This window comes from Ambystoma mexicanum, chromosome 8 (assembly GCF_040938575.1).
Source record: "Ambystoma mexicanum isolate Mex_15411 chromosome 8, UKY_AmexF1_1, whole genome shotgun sequence".
NCBI lineage: Eukaryota > Metazoa > Chordata > Amphibia > Caudata > Ambystomatidae > Ambystoma > Ambystoma mexicanum.
The window spans coordinates 1,438,504,786-1,438,528,009 of NC_090929.1; the positions used below are offsets into that span (position 1 = coordinate 1,438,504,786).

A 23,224-nucleotide genomic window follows, 5' to 3' on the forward strand; every position below is an offset into this window, starting at 1 on the left:
GTGTTTAATTCTGGTGCCACTATGAATCCTTGCGACACCCGCACAGGCCTTAAGCAAGGATGTATATTGGCCCCATTAGTATTTAACTCAGGCCTTGTAGATCTTTCTGATGTAGTGAGGAGCCCCAATGTGAATCCACGTTGGCTGTGTTCCTATGGGATCCCATGGTTAGGATCTGTTGATGATCTTATCCTGCTGGCTAGCACCCCAAGTGGTTTGCAGTGTCCATTCGATTTGCTTTGCCAATATGTCCAGCTAAATGGCCTTTCCATTAACATTGCAAACACTAAGACCATGATCTTCTGTCCAGGAAACAGCCGGACCATCAAGAGGCACACACTGAGACTTGTGGAACAAGTGGTGGAACAAGTTAATCCATATAATTACATCGGCCTCTCTTTTGATTCCTGTCTACATTGGAATATGCATATGTTGGGACTTGAGGTCAAAGATTGCCAGGTCACAGGGGCCATACATCGATTTGTGAAAGAACAGGCAGGCTACTCCCTGATTGCCCTGGTTCAGCTTTAAAAATCCAGCCATTTATTCTCTATGGTGCTGAGATACGGATTATATACCAAACATTGAGTGGGGCCAAAATAGAAAGCCAATGTTTAAAAACGATTCTCAATTTGCCGATCTACACTCCCATTGAGTATGTTTTCCTTGAGGTTCACCTGTATTCCATTCATAGCAACATTCTGATCAGCAAACTTAATCTATCTTTGAAAGTTAGTTATGCCCCTGTCAATCCACTATTGGAGCTTAATGGACGATCAGTCCTGACTGGTGTTACTGGGTGCTGGAAAATGCATACATGGAAGCTTCATAGAGAGCTTTCTACCTGGTTTGTATGCTTTGGCATTACTGAAACAGAATATTTGTCGACCAAAGTCAAAACCTGCCACAAAAAGGTGATCTATAACATTGATATGGAGCAGTCTATTGTGAACCAATAGTGTGTCATATGATTATCCATCCCAATATTTAAGCCACCCTAGGGGTGGTGGCTATTTTGATTGCCAACCCTAAACATTGGATTGTAACCAAATATCTTTGTATATAATGTAACTTAGTTGCCTCTTGGGAGGTGGTAGGGGGATGGATGGGAGTCCTAGGAATAAACGAGGCTGTAGATTATGTGGGGGAGAAGATATCGAGACTCTCAAACATTTGTTACTAGAATGTGAAGCACTTTGCTATCTAAGAAGCAACGTGTTGTTAGCATGTGGTATCCTGTTACCCTAATCTCTGTAAATTATGGCATGACTGCTTTGAAGGTAATGGCGTGGGCGATTGAATCTCTTTGAAGGTAATGGCATGGGCGATTGAATCTCTTTGAAGGTAATGGTGTGGGCGATTGAATCAAGATTTTATATGGATGTTAACCTGTGGTTTCTATATCTCTGTTCATTGATTTAAGTTTGGTGATTGTACAAAAAGCTTATATTTAGCTGTATTGTATTATTTCTATAAATTAATAAAGGTATAGCCTTTACCAGCAACACAATTAGCCTGGCACGAGTCAGCAATACTTTATAGTGGCACTTGGAGCCTATTTTTGGTAACTGTGCTGACCCCATAGATGGAGATAGGGGCAGGTATTGCCTTTCACCGGATTTGGAGCAGTTTAAATCCTCCCTATCACTTCCCCACAGGTACGTACATTCCCGTTTCAGCACATGGACTGGAACCGGAGCGATGTACTCGGTGTTCTCAAGACAACACGCCAAACCCACTGACCGAAGGGATCTTTTTAAATATGCCAGCCATTCAAAATTATGACATCTGCCCAGGGAAAACAGATATTGTATCAGATAATCACCTTGCCCTGACCATAAGGGGCACCCGAATAAAATAGGCTCCAATAGCAACACATCTGAAATATGGACTTGCCCGGCTTCTAAGTGAGTAACATACATTGAGGTTGAGAAAAAAGCTGTGATGTGCCATCAAGCAGGATAACCAGATGATAGGAAAGAGGAGAGGATGTATTAACCTTTTTACAAATGGCCAAAATAGCATGAAACAACTGCGTGAGAAAAGGAGCCCATAGTTCAGTACAAGATGGAAAAGGCCACTAGGCACCTAATCTGCCCTAGTGCCTTCAATGACCTCTGCCGCCTCCTGACCAATTAGTTTGATAAATGCCACCAAGCAGTAATGACAGAAAGAATTTTACATCTAGCAGGTGCTTTAGGAACTTTATCCAGGAGTCTGCAACATTTGATTCTCCAGATGTTTTCGACTACAATTCACATCTGCCCAAGCTATCGATTTAATGATGCAGGAGCATGGGAATTGCAGTCCGAAACATCTGGAGAGCCATGGGTTGCATTCCTCTTATTTAAGGAGCTGCTAGTCCCAGCTCGGTTTGTAGTTGGCATGAAGCCCTCACTGGCACAATTAGCAGAGGGTAAGGCGAGAACAGACATGAGCTCACGCCTCCGTGATCACTCTGAGACGACTGCTTCAGAAGGCTGTAGTATATTGGCATGGCAGCATGGAGGAGCATCCACTACCCGCTCTGTCATTTACTTAAACTTTGTATGATAAGTGAAGGGTTTCATCTTGTAGTGATCTCAGTCCACCCACTTTCCGTAAATAGCACTACCCTCAGAAATAAAAAATAACAATTCCCTTATGAATAATAATACAAGTTCGGTAGCCATTTACATTTCATTGAGAAAAAAAAAACAATCATAGCACCCACTTTTTCATGTGATGCACAACTCACGGTGGATAATACAAACCACATTTAAGAGGCCGAAGGGAACTACATGTGTACTGTTGTTTATTTCCTTTGAAAGCTATAGCTTCCTATTACTGAATGCAATCCTCTTCCTAAGCTATTCCCATGTACCAACCTCTTTTTTGTTTATTTTGAACTCAAACTGATCTGCCTAGCAATTGGTTGAGCTCAGGGTGACTGCACAGGTTTTCAAATAATTCCGGCATCTTAGTCCAGTTACCATCGTTAGGCTCTTAATGCTGAGCCTGACAACAATTGTTGTCCATGTCTAGGCAGCCATCGTCATGTGACTGTGTTGACATCCATGATTCATACTGCCACGCAGGTACACATGAGCAGGCTGGCTTAGGCTACTTTGCCATTTGCGTGGTTGCTTTTGTGTCTGTGTGTGTACCTAGGCATAACTCTTGTGCTCCACTCGGTCAGTGTATCTGACCTTGCAGAGAGAAAAGCACTCTCACGGGAAATTGTAGTTTCCTGACTCATTCTGGAACTACATTTCCCAGGTTTCTTCTCACTACTTACTGAGACATCAGGTAATTCAGTGCCAGTGCTTCAGGAACGAGCCGTTCTTGGACCAGTATTAAAAGCAGCCTCCCTTGAAGTTCAGGCTGATTCATACTGCCACGCAGGTACATATGAGCAGGCTGACTTATTGCTACTTTGTCATTTGCGTGGTTGCTATTGTGGGCATGTGTGTGACCATACATAACAGCTGTGCTCCACTAGATCAGTTTATCTGACCTTGCAGAGACAAAAGCCCTCTCATAGGAAACTGTAGTTTCCTGACTCGTTCGGGAACTACATTTCCCAGGTTTCTCCTCACTTCTTACTGAGACATCAGGCGCTTCAGCGCTGGTGCATCAGTAACAAGCCGATCTTTGCCAATCAGTGCAGAGTCGCGACAGCAGGACGGCAGCTCTCTTCATTTCTCACTGTCCAGAGAACAAGACCTTGGTAAGGAAATCTGTCAGTTGGCTCACACATGCTATGTTAGGAACTGTTTTAAATTTTACATCGGAAAGTTACTACATACTGCAGGTTTAATTGGTCAAACCCCTCTCTTTTCATGGCCATGGGTTACGTTGACAACATAAACCTCCTACTTGCCGTTCAGAAATCAAGACAAATGGCGATCGTTGACAAATACCGTCTCATGTAACTTGATACTCTGATTACTGCACCACTTGAACAACCTCCGCTGGCTCCTCTCAAGCACTTCAAAGAAGCCACCTCACCGGATACATATGCTGTAGGCAAGGTAGCCGATATGTATATACATCCATCCCATACTGAGTCGGCATGCAACCATATCTCCCCGTGTCTCCTCAGTTCCAGGTCTCTCCTTCATTGGCCATGACTGTTTTACAAGATCTCCAACAAGATACTGATGAGGAAAGTGCATCGCTCTTGCCCAATGGCTTGGACTCTGATGTAAAACCTACTTTTCACGTATCTTTGCAAAACAACCCCTCTTCAACCATGTTATTGAAATGCGCTCTATTAAATACTCGTTCTCTCATTAAGCATGCTACAAATATTCAGGACTACATTCTTGAGTTGGACCTAGATCTGATATGCCTTACAGAAATCTGGGCTACAGATGCAAGCCGGCTAACGATTGCACTTGTCATCCCTGAAGGCTATGTCAGAATCGAGCATTGGGCCTCAGGGGGCGGCATGGCTACTATTGCTAAAAAAACATCTGAAACTGTTTCAAGCCCCATGTGACTATTCCAACGGAGAATTTCTTCATGTGAAAATGACACCCATGGCTGTATCAACTTTGTGTTAGTCTATCGCCCTCCAACGGACACATCAAACTTCAACGAGGAGCTTATAGACATTCTTTAAGAATTACACGGTCCAAATTGCTCTACATGGTTGGAGATTTCAATCAGTGGCATAATAATAGCTCTGACAAAGAATCCGTGACACTGGAGGCTGCCTTAAATAATGTTGACTATCATATTGTTAATAACTCACTGACTCACAACAATGGTAATATGCTGGACTGGGTAGTGGCTAGGAACCTGATTGTACAGATTGACAGCACAACACCCTGCATTTGGTCAGACCACTACACCATAGTCTTTCAAATTCACCTACAAAACCGTCTCCTAAAAGGAAAAAACTCACCCAAATTAGTTAAAAAACGAAATTTCAAAAAGGTTGCGGCTAGTGACGTGAAAGAATGTTTGAGCCTCATCATGGTTTCAACCACAGAGTCAAACTCCTCAACAACCCTTGTTGACGTTTTTAACCATACTATGTGTTCTATGTTAGACAGAGTGGCTCCCATAAAAACAAACTAGTCAAAGACAACAGTACCCACCAGAAATGATATAGACAGGAACTCAAATTAATGAAGAAGGGAAAATGAAATTCTGAGAGGAAATGGCTTAAATGCCCTACAAAAATAAACAAATCCAAGTGGAAAGATCCAGACAAAATATATAAACTTGCAATCTGTGACGCAAAAAATAACTTCTATAACAAACAGATCAAGGATGCAAATAACAACCCGAGGAAATTATTTGAAATCATTAAAGCTTTAGAGAAATCAGGTACTTCATCTACATCTTTATCTCCAACAAATCAAGACTGTTTTAATACACAACAGGCTTTTGAGGCAAAGGTAGACAAGGCCCTTTCCAAGATCAGATACGAATTGGCAACACATCTGTCTAATACACCTTCTTTTCCTTATATTGTACCTAAAGCAAAATATGCTCAATTTATTTTTGCCTTTATCACCATTTCCGATATGATGAATATCTTATCTACACTACATCATTCTCAGTGGCCCGAAAATATAATTCCACCTAACCTTATCAGCATAAAGAAATATTTGCCCCTTTCCTTGTCAGATTTGTCAACTCTTAATTTCTTAGCAATCAGGTTCTGAACAAAAAAACGTCCCTGTTACACCCCTGACTAAGAACCCTGGCCTTGGCCCTGAAGATCCAAACAACTCAAGTCCATAACAAACTGTAACTTCCTGTTAAAAATCCTGGACAAAAGCGTCACCATCCAACTTCAGTCATTTATAGAAAGATCTAGCATCCTACCTTCGAGACAATCTGGCTTTCGTCCTCATCAGAGTACTGAGACTACTCTCCTGGACCTCCAAACCCATATGTTCAATATTGCAGATAAGGGCAAATCTGGAATGCTTGTATTAATAGACCTATCAGCAGCATTCAGTCTTTTAGATCATGATCGTCTCCTCCTTACTCTGGGAGATATAGGACCATGCAGATCAGATACCATCACTTGGGTACAGCCATTTTTGTCTCATCGGATCTCTAGAGTCTGCTGGGGGGATTCCATCTTGCCCTTGGCTCCTATTAACTGCAGTGTTCCGCGGGGGCCTGTATGTCCTCCTTGTTTTTCAACCTTTATGTCATGCCTCTATGCGATCTTCTAGATGAGCTAAAAGTGTTTTTTACCAATTAAGCTGATGCCGCTCAGCTGGTACTCAAGCTTACAGGCGACTATGATCTTGATTCTACCAATTTGCAAGCTACATACAGCCGCATTGAAACCTGGATGATTTCAAACTGGATTTGTCTCAAAGGGAATAAGACTGAGCTAATGATATTTGGCTCTGCTGGTACCAGATCTAAACGTGATCCTAGATATCAGTCTTTTTACATCCATGACTGCAGTAATCAAGTCAGTATCAAAAAGATCACTACCATGGGATTCCATCTATACTCCCTGCTGAGCTCGGAAACCCATGTTAACCAAACTGTGAAAAACTGCTTATACTATCTGAGACTACTGAGGAACCTTCGACCTTTCCTCTTTGAATCCAATAGTGCCTCGGTTGCACAGGCAACCATTCTGCCCAGGTTGGATTATGGAAACGTCCTCCTGATTGGTGCCCCGAAGACAAATCTACACAATTTACAAGTGATAAAAAATTATGCTTTGCGCATCATCAAAAGGAAGTCCAGGAGTGAGCATATTACCCATTGTTGGCAAGACCTACTTTGGCTCCCGGTTACTGCTCGTCTACAATTCAAGGCAGCAACTCTGGCTAACAAATCACTACATGGTTCAGTACCAGTGTACATTAAAAACCTAGTGTCTCCCTATGAGCCTTTAAGAAAGCTGTGCTCATCGACATTAGCATTGGTGGAAAACCCAAAATTCAAACTTGTCGAAAGGCTAGGAAGATCATTTCCTATTATCTCTGCTAAAATCTGGAATACTCTCCCATTAGACCTCAGATTATTAAGGGAATACAACATTTTTCGCTGACAGCTAAAAACACTGCTCTTCCATTGAGGCCTTGTCAAAGTTTTCTTTTGCTAGTCCTGTTATATATGTTGTACCTCTGTGTTTTTGTTTGGTGCCCTGATGCCTGCAGGCTTTCAGTGCCACATACCAGTTTCGCATTTTCTTGCCATTGCGCCCTGCTACCCCTTGGTCTGGCGCGCACAAAAAATGAATAAAACAAACAAACAAAATACAAATAAATAAATAAAATAAAACATGATAATGCCTGTGATGTCACCAAAGTGTTTATTTAGACCAAGAAATCAATGTAGTATTTCTAGAATGACAATAATTACTGTACATTGCATGCCCCTGCGTGAAGGTATCCTACTTCATGGCACGGCCACAGCCACTTATGCCACCCCTAGGAGGGCCCCAGAGGCATACACCCAGGCCCAACCATGGACCTCCTTGGTGTCGAGTTGGATGCGAGTCCTGTGGGCAAGGGAATGCCGAGTAATACTGTGTGAAGTCCCAAAATCCTGTTTCCCTGAAATCCTGCAAAATTTCAAAATCCTTTGGTGTCGGGAATTCTCAGGCTCCATTTTGATGGGCGAGGTAATATAACTCACGCCCATCACCAAACCCCTACTTAGCATGACGCTGCACCACCTGACTCTCTGCTAGTGCTCCTGCTCTCCAGCTCTCCAAGCTCTCCAACCAGGAACTTGGCCTGCAAGAAAAAAAGAAACAGGAAACACCAACATGGAGAGCAGAGGCATTGCTAGGGGGTTGAGGGGTCTATTGCCCCGGGTCTTTTGGTTGTAGCCCCAGATAGAAGCCCAGGAGCTACAACCAAAAGGCTAGCTAGCCCTGAGTCCTGACAGTCTCAACATTAGCATAGCCCCGGACCTATTGCCGACCTAGCAACATCCCTGATGGAGAGGATGATTGATATCCTGCCATTCGGACCAGACCGTCACTCCAGGAGCCATGGAACTCCGTCCTCTAGAAGGAAGGCGCGGTTAGCGGTTACAGAGTGCTGCTCCCAGGGTTTGTTCTTCTGCTGTTCCTGATGCTAACGTACTTACCGGATCTGGCCCTGAATCCACGTTCTTTTTCTTTCTCGGAGTGCAGCCCGGATTTCTGTGCTTTCTCCCTGTAAAGGAAAAGGGAGAAAGGTTAGACACTATACCACTGGTCAGACATTGAGACATTGTACCACAGATATTCACAGACAGTTAGACATGAAGACATTCAAGTGTGCCACAGAGGAGCCGACGGTATCAGGACTGCATCATTGGGCCACTGAAGCAACCTGCACAAGTCAGCTTCCAGGCCGCCTGTAACTCCCACCAGGGTAGGCACATGCACACAGAGGGGAAGAACAAGGGAGGGTGCACACACCAGCCTCTCATGCCATTGTCTTGCCTTACAGGAAAACCCCACACGCAAGGGAAGAAGGAGGTCTGCACAATCCTACATCTCCCACGCTCATGCCTCATAATATGCCAATTGGGATCCGTGTGAGAGTGGTGGGGACTTCCACTGCAGATCCGCAAGAACCACAGAACAGGAGCACAGATGAGCGTTACACCCACACACTGGTCAGCGAACCACCTTTCAGAAGTAAAGATGCTCATTATCTAAATCAACTAGTGGATCTGGCAGTTGAAAATAGCAGATATTTTTGTTCTTATTAAATTGATTTTCCTGGCCTATTTAGATAGTATTTATCCTGATTTCTCTTAAGGAGTGTGCTTGGAAGATGCAGGATTACTGTTCCTCCTCTTCTGCTTTAGTATTTTACTAAGTTCTTAGTCATTCTTTAACACACCTATTTTCTAATGCTTTCAAATACTGGTAGCTTATGGAATTAACCTTAGAAATGTAGAGTGATCCAAACCGTATCTGAACCCTAAATGCTGAGGTGCATAATGCAATAAGGAATGTATAAGTCTTTATATAGCACCCATTGCCCTGACTCGGGATCTCAGGGCGCTTGGTTGAGATGTTTAGGATAACGTCCTTGCATAAGAGTGAGTGATTCAACATGTGTATAACAGGGGTTTTAATGGGTTTTTTGAAGCAGACGTTGTAATTCGGGTGGCATCTGGTTTCAATGCTCGGATCAGTGTTGGACAGGGAGCATCTTGGATCCAGTATTCTGTTGGGGACAGAAGAAGATATTTGTCGAAGACTCACATACGCTTCCTATGCTTTGCTTTCCTTATTTGCAAAATTTGGTAGATCTTGGAAACGGATTGCTTGGTATTCACTATTAAGCACTAGTGGAAACACAGGTCATTTGCTTTCTCTTTACTTACGTGGCTTCATTGGTTACTAGTGAGGTGGACTCACCATGGGAGCATTTCAACGTACCACCTTTTCTTCTATATTTTGTAAGAAAGGTGAACATAGCAGCTGGAAAGCATATAGGCAGGCAGAGGCCCTTTGGGTCTAAGAGAAATCATAAAACGTCGGCCATTAATGTAAAACAAGGCTAACTATATGCAAAGTTCTGCCAGCACAGTGACTCCTTCTGCCCTGCACATCCTGCTTGCTTAGCTGTGCTAAGAACTATCCTGTTTTGATGCTCAAAGAATTAATAAGCACCCGAGTCATAGCAACAGGGATCTGACACTTATCGATATATACCTACCTCTTGGAGTACTATGTGCGTGATTATCAAGGATAAGTGCTTCCCTGACATACTGTGCACGCACATATTCTCAGAAAGGCTACAGGATTCAGAGAGGTGGTTGGAAAAGGGTTGGATGACTGAGAATATGGAAGTGGGGAGAGGTGTGGCAAAGGTGAGGCAGTTCTGGACGTAGCCCTCACGTTGGATTAAATGTTTGGCTCTTGTTGTGCCTAGTCTGAACATGCCCCACTGCTGACCCGGATCTAATTCAGGAACTACTCTCCAGACAGAAACACTTCCTCATTTTCTTTTTTTCAATGCAGGAATTGCTTTGTATGAGATATCAAAAATAAATAAGCATTGAATTAAAAGGACATAATATAAACTATTCTGCACTTTTGTATGTACAGAAAAATATAGAGTTGGTATCATTCCACTTGGCATAAGCACGGGTCTTTGAACATTCATTGTATGTTAAATCGTTTGAGCAGCTCACATACATTTACACAATCATCTTGTGCAATGCTCAGTGCACAAGGTGTTGAATATGATATAGGAAAAATGTACATTTTGCACATAGCTTCCTGATCGCGCAGCCCCAGCCATAGCTTGAGTTGGGTACTATTTATTTCTGGCCTGTGCTTATCAGGGGCCTGTCACGTGCTTGTGCTATACCTCCCAAATTATTTTCCACATATACAGACTTTCCAGGAATTTTAATTTGAGCCACTTTTTCATACCATCGGAGAGGTTTCCAGCAATAATTTACAGTAAAATGTATTTTGATGTATTGTTATGAAACATGTACGTGACCAACGACACTCGGGCAAATTGCAGGCCCCTACCCTGCGCCTACCCTACAAAAATTCCCTTGCTGCCCTCAACTCTGCACTTGACTCTGTCAAATACTGCGACATTACATTACAAACCTAATCTCCTCCCTTTGCAGTCACACCTCCAATCTTTCATCTACCCTCCAAGCTTTACTCGCACCTCCCAAGTCTACATCTTTTACCACCTCCCTTGCTGCTAATGACTTCACTCACTACCTTTCCTCTCAAATCTCTAAAATGTGTAACACTCTTACAGCCCACCTCTCTCTCCCTTCCCAACTCTTCTGTCCACTGCTTCTCCCCCTGCCTCTTCTACTCTCAACTACTTCTCTTCTGCCTGTGTTATCAATTTAGAACCTATACTTTGCAGCGCCAATCCATCTCCTGCTCCCATGGACCTGTTTGCTCCCCAAATGGTCAAAGACATTGGGGCTCATTACCGGTTTGCTTGGAAACCCACCAGTAATTCTGGTGCGTTATCGGCAAACCAACCTTATCTTTACTGGCACCCGATATCCCGGTATTACCCAGATATTACGTGTGCCAGCAATGGTGGTACGTTCATATTCCATGGAGTCCAGTAGGACTCCATTGAATGGGTTTGCCAAAAACCACCGATAATTGAGGCAATTATTTGCCAGTAGGGGCATGAAGTACCGGCAGGTCAGGCCTACCAGTGGATCAGAGCCCCTACCGGCAAACTTAGAGTGTGCCGGTCTGCTAAAAATGCTGGAGCCGGTATTACCAGCCTTTTTTCTGGCATTTTTTACCAGACCGGCAAACTCGTAATGAGCCCAATGGTCTCACTCATTTGACCTAATCTCTCTAAACTCTTTAACCTCTCTCTCTCTCGCTCACTCTCTCTCCACAGGACTCTTCCGTGCTTCCTTCTAATCTGCAACTGTCCTGTCACTATTGAGGAAACCCTCTGCCTACCCAAATGTATCGGCATTCTATCTCCCAGTTTCCCTCATTGCCCAATATTCCAAGGTGAGTGAGTGATTTTCCTATGGAACACTAAGTACCTTGGGGATAATGGCCGGAGAGACCACTTCAATCTGGCTTCCGTAGTAAACACTCCATCGAGACTGCACTTTGATGCTCTGAAATCCAAACTCTGTTCTATACCCATTCTTTTGGACCTCTCTGCCGCTTTCAACACAGCCACTAGTCACTCCTCGCTCCTCTCTCTCCAAAACCTGGGGTTTCGTAAATCTGCTCTTGGCTGGATCACCTCCTACGGAAAAGGTCGATCCTTTAAAGTCTCCTGGAACTCTCCCACCACCCCTCTCTATGTCCGTGTTCCGCAAGGATCAGTCCTTTGACTTCTGCTATTCACCTCTCTAACTCTGCCCTAGGAAACATATCTTGTCCTTTGGTCTTCACTATCAACTTTTTGCTGATGACATTCACATCTTTTTTTCCTTTCATCCTTCAACTCAGTCATCTCGGAAGAGATTACTATCTCACTGCAAATCAAAACTGGATGGTTCTCTGCCTGATGCTGACCTCTTCAAAAACATAAGTAATTTTTCTCCCAGCTTCCCAGATCATCCCACCCCTCCTCTATGTTCTTCGTGTATTACCTTCTTGCTCCATAAATCAAAGCTCACAACCTTGGGTTCCTCTCTGATTGCAACTTCCAACTGCAAAAATGTATCACTACCACTGTCTCTGATGCTTTTATTAACCTTCTCAAAATACATCAAATTTGTCAATTTCCTACTTAACACACTGCAAAGATTCTATTCTCCACTCTCGTGATCAGCAAATTTGACTATCGCTTAAGCCCACTCCTCTCCACTCCTTCCTCCCTCTAGACCAATGGCCTCATTATAATTTGGCCGGTACACAGTAAAAGTGCTGGTAATAATGTTTAACAGCACTTTTATCGGACCTGCCAATTACAACTTTGCCAGTAGGGCTGGAGGATTTATCTCCAGCTAAGGGCTGAAGGTCAATCTGAATCCTACCAGCAGCAAATTCCCTGTATTACAAGCACGTTAATACTGTTGCCGGTAATACCGGCAAAATCCCATGGAATGGGGATTTACCATTTAAACCGTCACTTGTAATCTGTTGGTAATACCGGCAGACAATTACTAGTGGGATACCGGCAAACTTGTAATGGGGCTCTGGCCCTTGCTAACCACACTCTCTGCATCCTACCCAGGTCCCCCTCCCATCTACACACAGATACCATGCTAGTTGGCTCTCAATGCACAAATGCTCCCTTTTCAAGTTCCTGCTCATACTCTTCAAATCTATCAATGACCTTGCTCCTCAGTACCTGCTGATAGTATCTCTGTTTACTCACCATCTTGTTCCCTCTGCTCCTCTTTTGCGCTCAACCTCGCTGTCCCAAGCCCCCTGTGCCTTCTCTTACACTAGCTCTTTCTCCCTACTCGCCCCTCCAATGCAACCCAATGTTCATCACAATCAAAGCCATCACAAATCTCTTCAAAGACTGGCTTAAACTTCCCTTACTTGCTAAAGAGGGAGCTCGCTCTGTCCTCTCCCCCATTCTCCCTATCTGACCCCACCACTCCCTTCAGTGATTCTTAATAATGGAATTTTGCTTATTTATGTAGTACTCATTTTTAGCTTTAAGCACTAAGCCCGTAGGCTAATATTATCTTTGTCAGTCACCTGTCTCATTTATGATATGATATGATAAGATATGATAATGCGCCTATACACAAGTGTTTCAAGGCGCGACGAGGCAAGGGAGGGGGAACAGGGGGAAGGCAGACAATGATCCTACTAGGCCAGGTGACATTGAGATTGCGCAAGTGTAGGGGAGTGGGGAAGGGGAAAAAGTGCGGGGGGAAGGGGAGGGGGCAATGCTGTACATAGGATAATAGTAAAACTAATAAGGACAATAATAAACGTGCGGCCAGCTGGTGGCGGTACATAGGATAACAATAACATGAATAAAGACAATAAATAAAAGTGCAGCCAGCTGGTGGCAAGTACAAGGGTAAGTGCAGACATCAGGTGTCAAGTGCTAGTAGGGGCAGTAGGAATACAGAAACAGTCCCCAAGTTCAAGGATTGCCAGCGAGGCAGTGCAGATGTGCAACTGGCAGGGAGGGGACCTGGGTCCGAGATCAGAGGGTAACCAGGTAACCAGTGCAGTTTCAGATTCAGCCAGGAGATCTGCAGGGCAGAGAAGAAGAGACAGCAGAAGCAGAGGAAGGTCTTGGGGTGCTTCCGGAACCGCAGATGATTCTCCTCAACTTTCAGAGAAGCAGGGAGGCTGTTCCAGAGGGAGGCCCCAGCAGAAGAAAGAGATCTACCACCAACTCGTTGCTCGGAGAAGCGACTGACCCTGAGGGAGTTGGAGGTGGATGAGCGAAGAGCTCAAAAGGGAAGATATTTAGGAAGAGAGAGTTGATGATATTAAGGTCCCAGGCCCCAGAAGGCCTTGGGGACAATGCAAACAGTTTTGAACTTAATCCTCGCCACCACTAGGAGCCAGTGCAGAGATTTCAGTCCTGGAGAGATACGATCCCTGGGCTTGAGGCCAAGGACAAGTCTCGCAGTCCAGTTTTGGATGAGTTGCAGAAGGCAGAGAGTAGAGGCAGGCAGATTTGGAAAGAGGCTGTTGCAGTAGTCTAGCCTGGAGAGAACCGGAGCTCTGGAGACAGTGAGCTTCTGGGGGAAGGGGAGGAAAGGAAGAATACCTCTGAGGAGGTGCAGCTGGTAGTGTGACTTTTTAGAGACGTCAGAGATATGCAGAGAGAAGGAAAGTGTGGAGTCGAAGATGACCCGAGGTTTTTAGCCTCACAGGTGGGAGCAGGGATAGAGCCAAGAGAGGCCAGCCAGAGAGTGACAGGAAAGGAGGGAGCAGGTGTGCCAATGAGGAGAATCTCAGTCTTACTGGCATTAAGGCAGAGATCATTAGCGGCACACCACGCCTGGATGGCAGACAGACAGTCAGAGATGAAAGAATAAAAAGAGGTGGCAAAAGGGAGCCTGAAAATTAGTTGAGTGTCCTCCGCATAGCACTGAAAGTTAGGACAGAGAGCAGCAATGCGGTGGGCAAGAAGTGCCAGGTATTGGTTGAACAGCCAAGGAGAGAGGGTAGACCCCTGGGGAACACCACAGGTAGAGATGGAGATAGAGAAGAGGAAGGACCCATGTTGGACCTGAGAGGGTCGATCGGAGAGGAAAGAGGTCAGCCAAGACAGGGCCTGATCAATGATACCCAGGTTATCACGGAGACGGTTGAGCAGGATGCCATGGTTGACCGTGTCAAAGACAGAAGAGAGATCAAGTAAGAGGAGGACACAGAGGGTGTTGGAATCGAGGTTGGAGAGCAGGTCTTCACGGATGTTCAGTAGAGCAGTTTCTATGCTTCTGGCAGTTCTGAAGCCAGACTAATGGTCATGGAGACAACCAACAGATTCAGTGTGAAGATTAAGCTGGGAGATGCCCAGCTTTTCCAGGAGTTTTCCCAGGAACAGAGTGATGGAGATTGGGTGATAGTTAGCCGGGGCAGGAAGGGTTGGCAGAAGACTTTTTAAGAAGAGGGTGCACAAGGGAGTGCTTCGGGGGGGGGAAGACTCCAGTGGCAAAGGAGTGATTGCAGAAGTCAGACAGAGCAGAAGCCAGGGTTTCAATGTGGTCCTTGATGGTTTTGGAGGAGCAGGGGTGAACCTGTTTCGACTTGTCTAGAGACCTCATCTGGGGAGGACAGGGGAAAGGCAGAGAAGGAGGGAGGATATATATTGTTTTCTGTTTGTTTTGTTTTGTCCCTGGTATATGTTGCCCATTTTGTACACCCTTATATGTTTGCTCACCACCTGTTCTCATTTCATTTTTGTGCTATTGGAAAGCCACCTAACAGAGAATGCCACCACCATCTGTAAATGTGTTATTGTAAGTCTTTTCTGATCCAATTGAAAACCCTTGTCTTCAAATGCATACAAATAAATACTGTTCCGTACACTAGTCAGGGCAGTCCCTTAAGGACAGAGGTCTGCAACCTTTGGCTCTCCAGATTGAAAGGGGCCCCTAGGGATCCCTTACGTCTATGGAAACAAGGCGAGTCACCACACACGATAGATACGCCACACACGAGGTTGTATTCCCAAACCTAGGGTTTATTGCAAAGCAAAAGTCTCAGTTGGCCAACTCGGTCTCACGCCCCGCGACGTGTATCTCTAGACCTTGAGGGACGCAAGAGAGAGAATTACGTACATCAGTTACATATATACAAAATGCTTATCAAACAATCAGCTATGACATGTTTAACACCTCCCCTTATTGGGTTTGTTTGAACTTGGTGTGATGATGGACATTTTCGACAACTATGACACCTTCAAACATCTATTCTAGTAACAATTTGCAATTTGTGAGTGCGGAGGCATCTTTCAGTTGTTGAACAGAACACAGCGCTTATGTTCTTGGAAGCGAGCTACATACGGGGGGGAGAGTTGCATTCCAGACCTTGCTATCTATGAGGTGCTATTCGTGTCCTGGGGGCCGACACGCTCTATGGGGCTCAGCAAAGGGGGGCCGTAAGAAAAGCATAATTCAAGCCTTTAGCTGCTTTATTCTAACATATTCTACCATATAACGAGACTGTCTGGCAGCTGCGAAATGATTAAATGCCCTGCAGTTCTGCTTCAAGGCTACATTCGGGAGGGAGCCGGGCATTCTTCCTGGCGCTGCCTACGTTGTGTTTCAACGAACTCTTGTTATCCTCGCGGCCCTGCGGCCTTGTCCTTTTACGTGCAGACAACAATGTTTTACAGTCGAGCAGTGTAAGCGGAAAATGTACTGCGAAGCAATAAGAACAGAAAGCAATGAGCAATGGTTAGAAAACAAAATGGCGATTCTTGTTACATCAAAATGGCCGTTCATTGGCAAACTCGGAAACCTATATTCTGTCATATTGTGCATGAGACGGTTGGCCCACGGCCATCAAAATACGTTTGCGGTCACACAGTAGAGGTATCCATTTTTCTAGACTGACAAGATGGTTCGGAATACAAATACCATCATGCTTAGCCAGCACAGGCATTGGTTTGGGATCATGGGAATTGTAGTTGAAAAGACCTGGAGAGCCATAGGTTGCAGACGTCTGCTCAAGAAGACGCCCTACAATGGAACGTGTACCAGGGAGAGTGAATTAGACCGTCTTAGGGGTGAGGTAGGACATTAACTGTGAGAAATACATTCGCACAGGATACTAAGGTGGAGAATATAAAGAAAGCTGTCAATATATGTACATTGACTTCAATGGATAAGAGTGCATGGTGAATTTGGTGGGATAGTGTGGGGACCAAGGGTGTACTATTAACCAAAAGAGGTCCTGGAAATAATGTTTTACGTTGCCCCATATTACATATTTATTTTTTGCAAGCCAAACCCTTTTCCTATGAGCAAATCTGGAAATAAAGTAGTCCCGTGGTGCAGAGGCCTATCTGGAAATCTCCAGAGTCACTATAGGTCAGTTCACACCTGGTTGGGGACCCCTCCAAGGAGGAGGCGATGGAGTATAAGGGCTGACTTGAATTCCTGTATGTTGGTGTTGTTTTTGATTTCAGGGTTTAGGGGGCCTCTCTCATGAGGGGCTTGATTGCAGAAGGAGCAAAGCAGAGGATGCATACTTTAATAATACTGTGCAAAAAGAATTACAAAAAAGGAAATTATGACAAATAATAATCTAAAATAAATACGTTTTAAAAATATTTTGGGGGTGCCAGTCCCAATTTCACATGACAACTGCTGGCTGTGGTCACTACTTGGAAGGGAAGGAGCAGAAGTGCAATGTGGACATGGCTTTGCATGCCACCCCCCCGCCCCAGGATGCACACCAGCTCCCTCCCGCATGACTGAGAGCTCTCTTGCTTTTACACAAGGAAGTGACATGGGCCGGAAGGAGAAGTTGCTGCTTGTTTGAGAGTTGGTGCATTGTGCCCGTGCAAGGGGTAATACATTCCGATTGTGAAGTAAGTGGGTGGGGGATTAGAGCCCCTTGTACCTCCAAAGAAAATCTAAACAAAAAATAATAAATGCAAAAGGAATTTTTTATTCAGACAAACGATAAAATATTCACAATGATGAAATCATCGCAGGAAATACTTTTTCTTGCACCTCTTCACTTCAAGGTTATTTTAGTGGGCATTAACTATATATTTTTGTCTTTATTGCTTCGCACCTTAAATGTATAATAAGAGCTGAATCACGGTTAAGAACTTAGGTAAAGAACATTAAATGTGGCCAAGTGGCTCTACAAGTATCGATGGAAGTAGACTGTGATCATGTTTCCTCTGATTCACTATGGAGTTTGTGGACACCCCTCTCTCTTAAACTGATTTTATTTCATATTTTTTCCAGGCAGCTGATGGAAAACCAAATCAACACCGTGGAGCGAGGAGTGTTCGATGACATGAAGGAACTGGAACGGCTGTGAGTGTTATCATTTGAGGGGGATGCGGGATACTTATAGACACATACCAAAGAGCAATTATTCCTGTACTGGCCCTGTATTGGAACTGCATACAGATTTATGTATTTCCTTGTAAATACGCCTTATTTTAGAGGCAATGTTGAGGGCTCTGAAAACTGACACATACTTCTGATTTCGCAAGTAGACGTTTTGGAGGTTAAACTCTTTAAATTCCATAAAACCTCGGAAACTGGGGGATTCCACAAATATAAGTAATAGTTGAGGGGTGGCAGCGGGACATGCTGTGTTCCAAGAAGGCAGTTGTGTTTGCTATCTCTTTAGCATGCTGTTCCACAGAGAAACCCAATTTCTTATGGTGGTAGTCGCTAATCGACAAGTTCCAATAGCCACTAGTCACCTTTGGGATGAAGACACCGGTGCAATGTTGCTTAAGTGATTGCCTGGAAACAACTTATAGAATCCAAGTCAGAGGAAAAAATCAAAGCCATGCTAGGACATAGTAAAAGAACCTGGAAGATCGAATTAGACAGATGATATGCACATGAGCAGAGGGTAGACAGCGTTATGTAAAGGACTTATGCCTGACTCGCAGGGACCTCAGCCACAGGTTGTCCCATCTATAAGAGGGCACTTCTCTTGGGGTTGAAAGGAGACAGTTAATATGAGATCTTGCAAGTGCGGCTCAGGTCACATGCATAGTGAAGACAGACTGTTATTTGGGATGGTCCTTTGGCCAATGGGGGCAGGACAGGAAATGTTGTCTGAGTGCAGCCTAGCACTCTGGTGTTCCCCTTCAGCACTCAAACCTATGTTCACGTGGCTTCTATCCTGCCTGCTGCCAGAGAGCGTACCCAGCGAAAGAAGCGTCTGATCCTGCGTGAGCCAGACATTGCTGGAGTAGGGAGGGATGGAGGAAGAATAGAATTGCCCATCCTTTTTTACAGGTGACAAGAGAGAAAGATATAGGAACATATATATATAGCTCCACACCATAGTTAAGGTGATTGCCTAGATTCATAGGAAATCCGAAAATCCAATTGCTAATAATGTTTGACTTTCATGATGGATTTGGCTGATATTTTCCAAACTAAACTTTTGTCACAGGCCCCAACAGACTGGACATTTTGGGAAAGATTTGTTAAAAAATATGAAAAAGGTATTAAGAAAGCAAAGAAATGGGAGAGGACTAGGAAGGAGAAAAACAGTTTAAGGGGTTGGTGGACCATGGAAAGAGGAGGAGGTTCTTGGTGAGGGCTAGGAAGACTTTTTGACTTATCAAGCATTTCCATGTTATCGCTGTAATATCGCAGAATAACCGCAGGCATGGGTAGTTCATTGCCACCACATGTGTAGTTCGTTCGACATTATCATGGGAATCCCACGAGAATCGGAACACAGTTAATTAAAAATAAAATTACACCAACATTGATCACATCTGCTAGGCAGGGGGTAATGGGCCTCAGTGCCACTGCCCATGGCAAATGAGTCCCAAAGAAAGCTACTGGTGCACAGAGGCGTTGCTGAGGGAAGGGGGATATGGGAGCTATAGCCCGGGGTCTTTTGGTTGTAGCCCCAGATAGAAGTTCAGGGTCTACAATCAAAAGGCTAGCTAGCCCTGAGTCCGGAAAGCACCAACATTAGCATAGCTGCAAATCTTTTCCGGACCTAGCACCACCCCTGCAGTGGTGCAACAGGTATAGTGGCCATGGCCTAGGTCTGTGGCTAGTGGGGCCCAAAGAAACCTATTAGTGCAACATGTACAAAGCTGTGGCCAAAGACCGGGGCCACTGTCCATGGATGAAGGGCGTGGCTAGTAGGCCCCAAAGAAACCTATTGGTGCAATAGGAGCAGTCGACATGACGAAAGGCCTAGTGGGGACTAAAGAAACCTATTAGTGCAACATAGACAGTGGCCACAGCGGAAGGCCATGGCTAGTGGCCCTTAAGTCTCTCCCTTGCTAACCTCCTCTTTCATTCTCTCCAGCCTCACTTCTCCATCTCTCCCCTAACTCTGTTCAATTTTTGCTGACGGGGTGCCTGGCTCACCTCCAGAGCCTCATGGGTCCCAGGCTCCCCCGCCAGTTTTTGCACTTGCCTCCTGGCCTCTAAACTATGCTCAGCACTACTGCACTTTCAGTATACGTTCCATGAGAGAGGTAACCTCTCTGCACTTAACCCAGAGCCCTGCTGGACTGGACGCACTTGTTCCCTGTCCCCTATCCCTTGCATGACCTGAATTCACTAGGCCTAGTAAGTTCTGTCTTGTCCCCCCTTTGTCTCCCCTCCCCCTAATCTGGTTGTGTCTGATACACTTCATGCACTTGCACTAGGAGAAATGCCGTCAGACCTAGTATGCTAGTGACTTTTTTGTTAGATCATTCAGAAGCCTCAAGGCCTAAGCATGACTACGGTATTCCCTTGTTCCCTTCCTACCTTGAAGCACTTTGAAGCACTGCACTTGTGTATAAGCGCTGTATAAATAAACAATTACAATTAAATAAACTATGGTATAACAAAACCCTTGAAATTCTTTCAAAGAACTTTAGTTAAGGGACAGTTAAGGTGATCAGGTTTAACGCAACAGCACCCTTGAAATTCAGCAGATATGGGAAGTAATGATTATCTTAACTCATCGTCCCCCATATTGCAAAGCCCATGAGGACACACATAACAGATGAAATTCACAGTGAGATACAAAATGACAGGCATGCAAGACAGCTCGGTAGTTTCAGCGCTTGCTGCTCTGACGTTTGTCCGATCTGCAGGTCGCAGGTTCAAATCCCGACAAGGCAAACTCAGTGTTTTATCCTTCCAAGGTCAATAGCACATCATTAGATACTAAAGGCCCTGAACGGGGGGATGCTGAGTTAACATGAACATCATTTCCCATTTTCAATGTTTTTGTTACATTAAGGGCCTGAGTCACAGAACGTTTACCTATGGGATCGCGCCAGTATAAGAAACTTCTGTGAATTAGTCCCTAAATCTGATCACCTTAACTGTCCCTTAACTAAAGTGTTTTCAGTGAATTTTTCAGTGAATATATTTATATATAATTTTTTGAGTGAGAGTGAGAGAGAGAAAGGATGAGAGGGAGGGTGCAGAGAGAGAGAGAGAGATGGGAGCGATAGAGAGGACAGGGATAGAGAGAGTGAGAAGTGGAGAAGTGGACAGAAAGACTGAGCGAGAAAGGAAGAGAGACATAGAGAAAGGGGGCGAGAGAGGACAAGAGATAGGTCGAGAGAAAGAGAGATGGAGGTAGAGATAGAGAGGAAGAGATGTGGGCAGCGGGTCAGATGAAAGAAAGGTTGTCTCTGCGAGTTGGCACTCAGAAGACCACTGACAAGGAACGCAGAGAGACGAGTAAGTATGCACACTGAAATTAGGATTGGCAAGCATATTTCACAACATTCGAAATGTACGTAGTGGGGCATTTTGAGTTCAAAAGGTTTGTTTTTTTCTACTGAAAAATCAATGGTGTTGTGATTTTAAAACCACAGAAACAAAAATCTGTGCCTTTGCAGCTAAAATGAGGAACAGTGGGTCACTCTCTGAAATAGGCATCTCTGAAATACTGAAAGTCCACACCATCCCCAGCTTTCTTCCAGAGACCCGGAAGTGCACTGCAACATCACAACTTATGTAGGCATCAGTAGCTGCTATGAGCTGGCTATATGCATATCTGGCATCTGGTAGAACTGCTGTGGAGGTAGGTGGTGGACATAGAAGCATGTATTTCGGGAAGAAAGATAGTCCAAACGCCTAAATGGGCTGCAACTTTCTTTACAAATATTGAAAGTACACATCTTACTGGATCTACAGATTTAATGCATCGTGAGCAAGTACTTGAAGGTAAAAGTGTACCCTCACTGTACAGGGACACGTCCACTATCCAACATTCCACAAACACTGACTCACCCTCGAAGGACAGATAATGTGGGATGCAATTCTAGCTTCAATATGAATCTGCTGGGATAAAGTTATATGTGCACTATTGTGCAGTATCTGAAATATGTCTTGGTCTCTATTGTTTTAATCATCTGGGATAGTTTATTTATGGTTTTCAAACCCCTTGTATAGCAATTAAACAAACTGACTATGAGTTAATGAATCTTGATTTATTAAAAATTAATTTTATGTGCCAATATATTATATTGTCTTGGTCTGCTTTTCATATATCATCATGACTCTGGCCTGGGAACCGGAATCAAAGGGGACACCCATTGATAGAGAGCCAGGCCTCACACCAGGAGGCTACATTTCTAAATGCCTTTGTTTCAATTGAGAAGGAAAGGGGCAGAGTTAGTGTAGCCAGAGACAGATCTGAACAGTTTTGGGAGGGTTCAGTCATCTTGATTCTTTCTGCCTCTCTTTCTCCTTTTATATCTCCTCCCTATCTTCCGGAGCAAAGTACTTTGGGTGTAACATCAGAAGGGCGAAGTCCACACATTTCAACAGCAGCGATTGGACTCCTAATGCAGGATAGCTTCAATCTAAACTCCTAGTGGCTTTTGCCTATAAAAGAAAGGGAATCCCACCACTTCTTTGAATCATCTTGGGAATCAACTTGAAGCATCTTTGGTTCATCACTTGAGAAGATTTCAATGGACCCTGCTGAGAGAGCAGTCCTTTTGAAACGTCCTCCAGTTGTGAAGTCAAGGTAGGTGTTCCAAGGCATAGACCAGCTCTGTCCCCTAACCATCCCCACAACCATTGGGTGTGATCTGCTGCTGGACCAGGGCATGCCTCTCTGCCAGCCACAGTGGTACCCAGGGCTTCACTGTGTTGGAGGACCCCTGCCGTTGTGTGCCAGCCTCACCATGTTTAGAAGCACGGGAAAAGGACTAATCATGTCCCTGTGCCCCTGGAATAGGACACACAGCACTCTGAGAGACAAGACAGCCAAGATCGCAGTGTGTTCGCCATTAAACTGCTTGCAGCATGGTTCAAGAACTGTTGCGCACATTTTAACCAGAAGCCTCCATTGCTGCCATTTGCTCTCCTGATCTTTGTATACTGCCAAGAAGTCTGGTTCGCCACTGCCGACCCACCAAGAACTACAAAGGAGGTATTATTGATGGCTAACTGCCCCCTTGGTCATATGTGGGCCCTAGAGACTGGTTAGTTCACTTTGAACCCTTTTTGCTCACAAGTACACATCCTTTTTCACGAACATTGTTGCTTTTGCTTGACTTTCACCCCTAATTCATTGCTCAGGGCACTGCATCCACTATCTTTGCTTATTCTGTGTTCTTTCCTCAGGGGTGGGTTTTATGTAGTGTTTTTCTACTGAGGTAGTATTGTACATGGTGTGTTTAATTAAAGTGCATATATTTTTATAGAACTT

The 23,224-nt window shown here is 44.5% G+C and overlaps 1 protein-coding gene across 1 annotated transcript in view; it reads left to right on the forward strand.

Moving 5' to 3' along the window:
- The window catches only part of SLIT1 (slit guidance ligand 1), a 1,063,959-nt gene that overhangs the window by 286,728 nt on the left and 754,007 nt on the right, over positions 1–23,224 (forward strand). Inside the window, exon 4 of the mRNA XM_069611588.1 lies at positions 17,806–17,877. Within this exon, the coding sequence (XP_069467689.1) occupies positions 17,806–17,877 (72 nt within the window). The remainder of the gene's footprint in view (positions 1–17,805; positions 17,878–23,224) is intronic.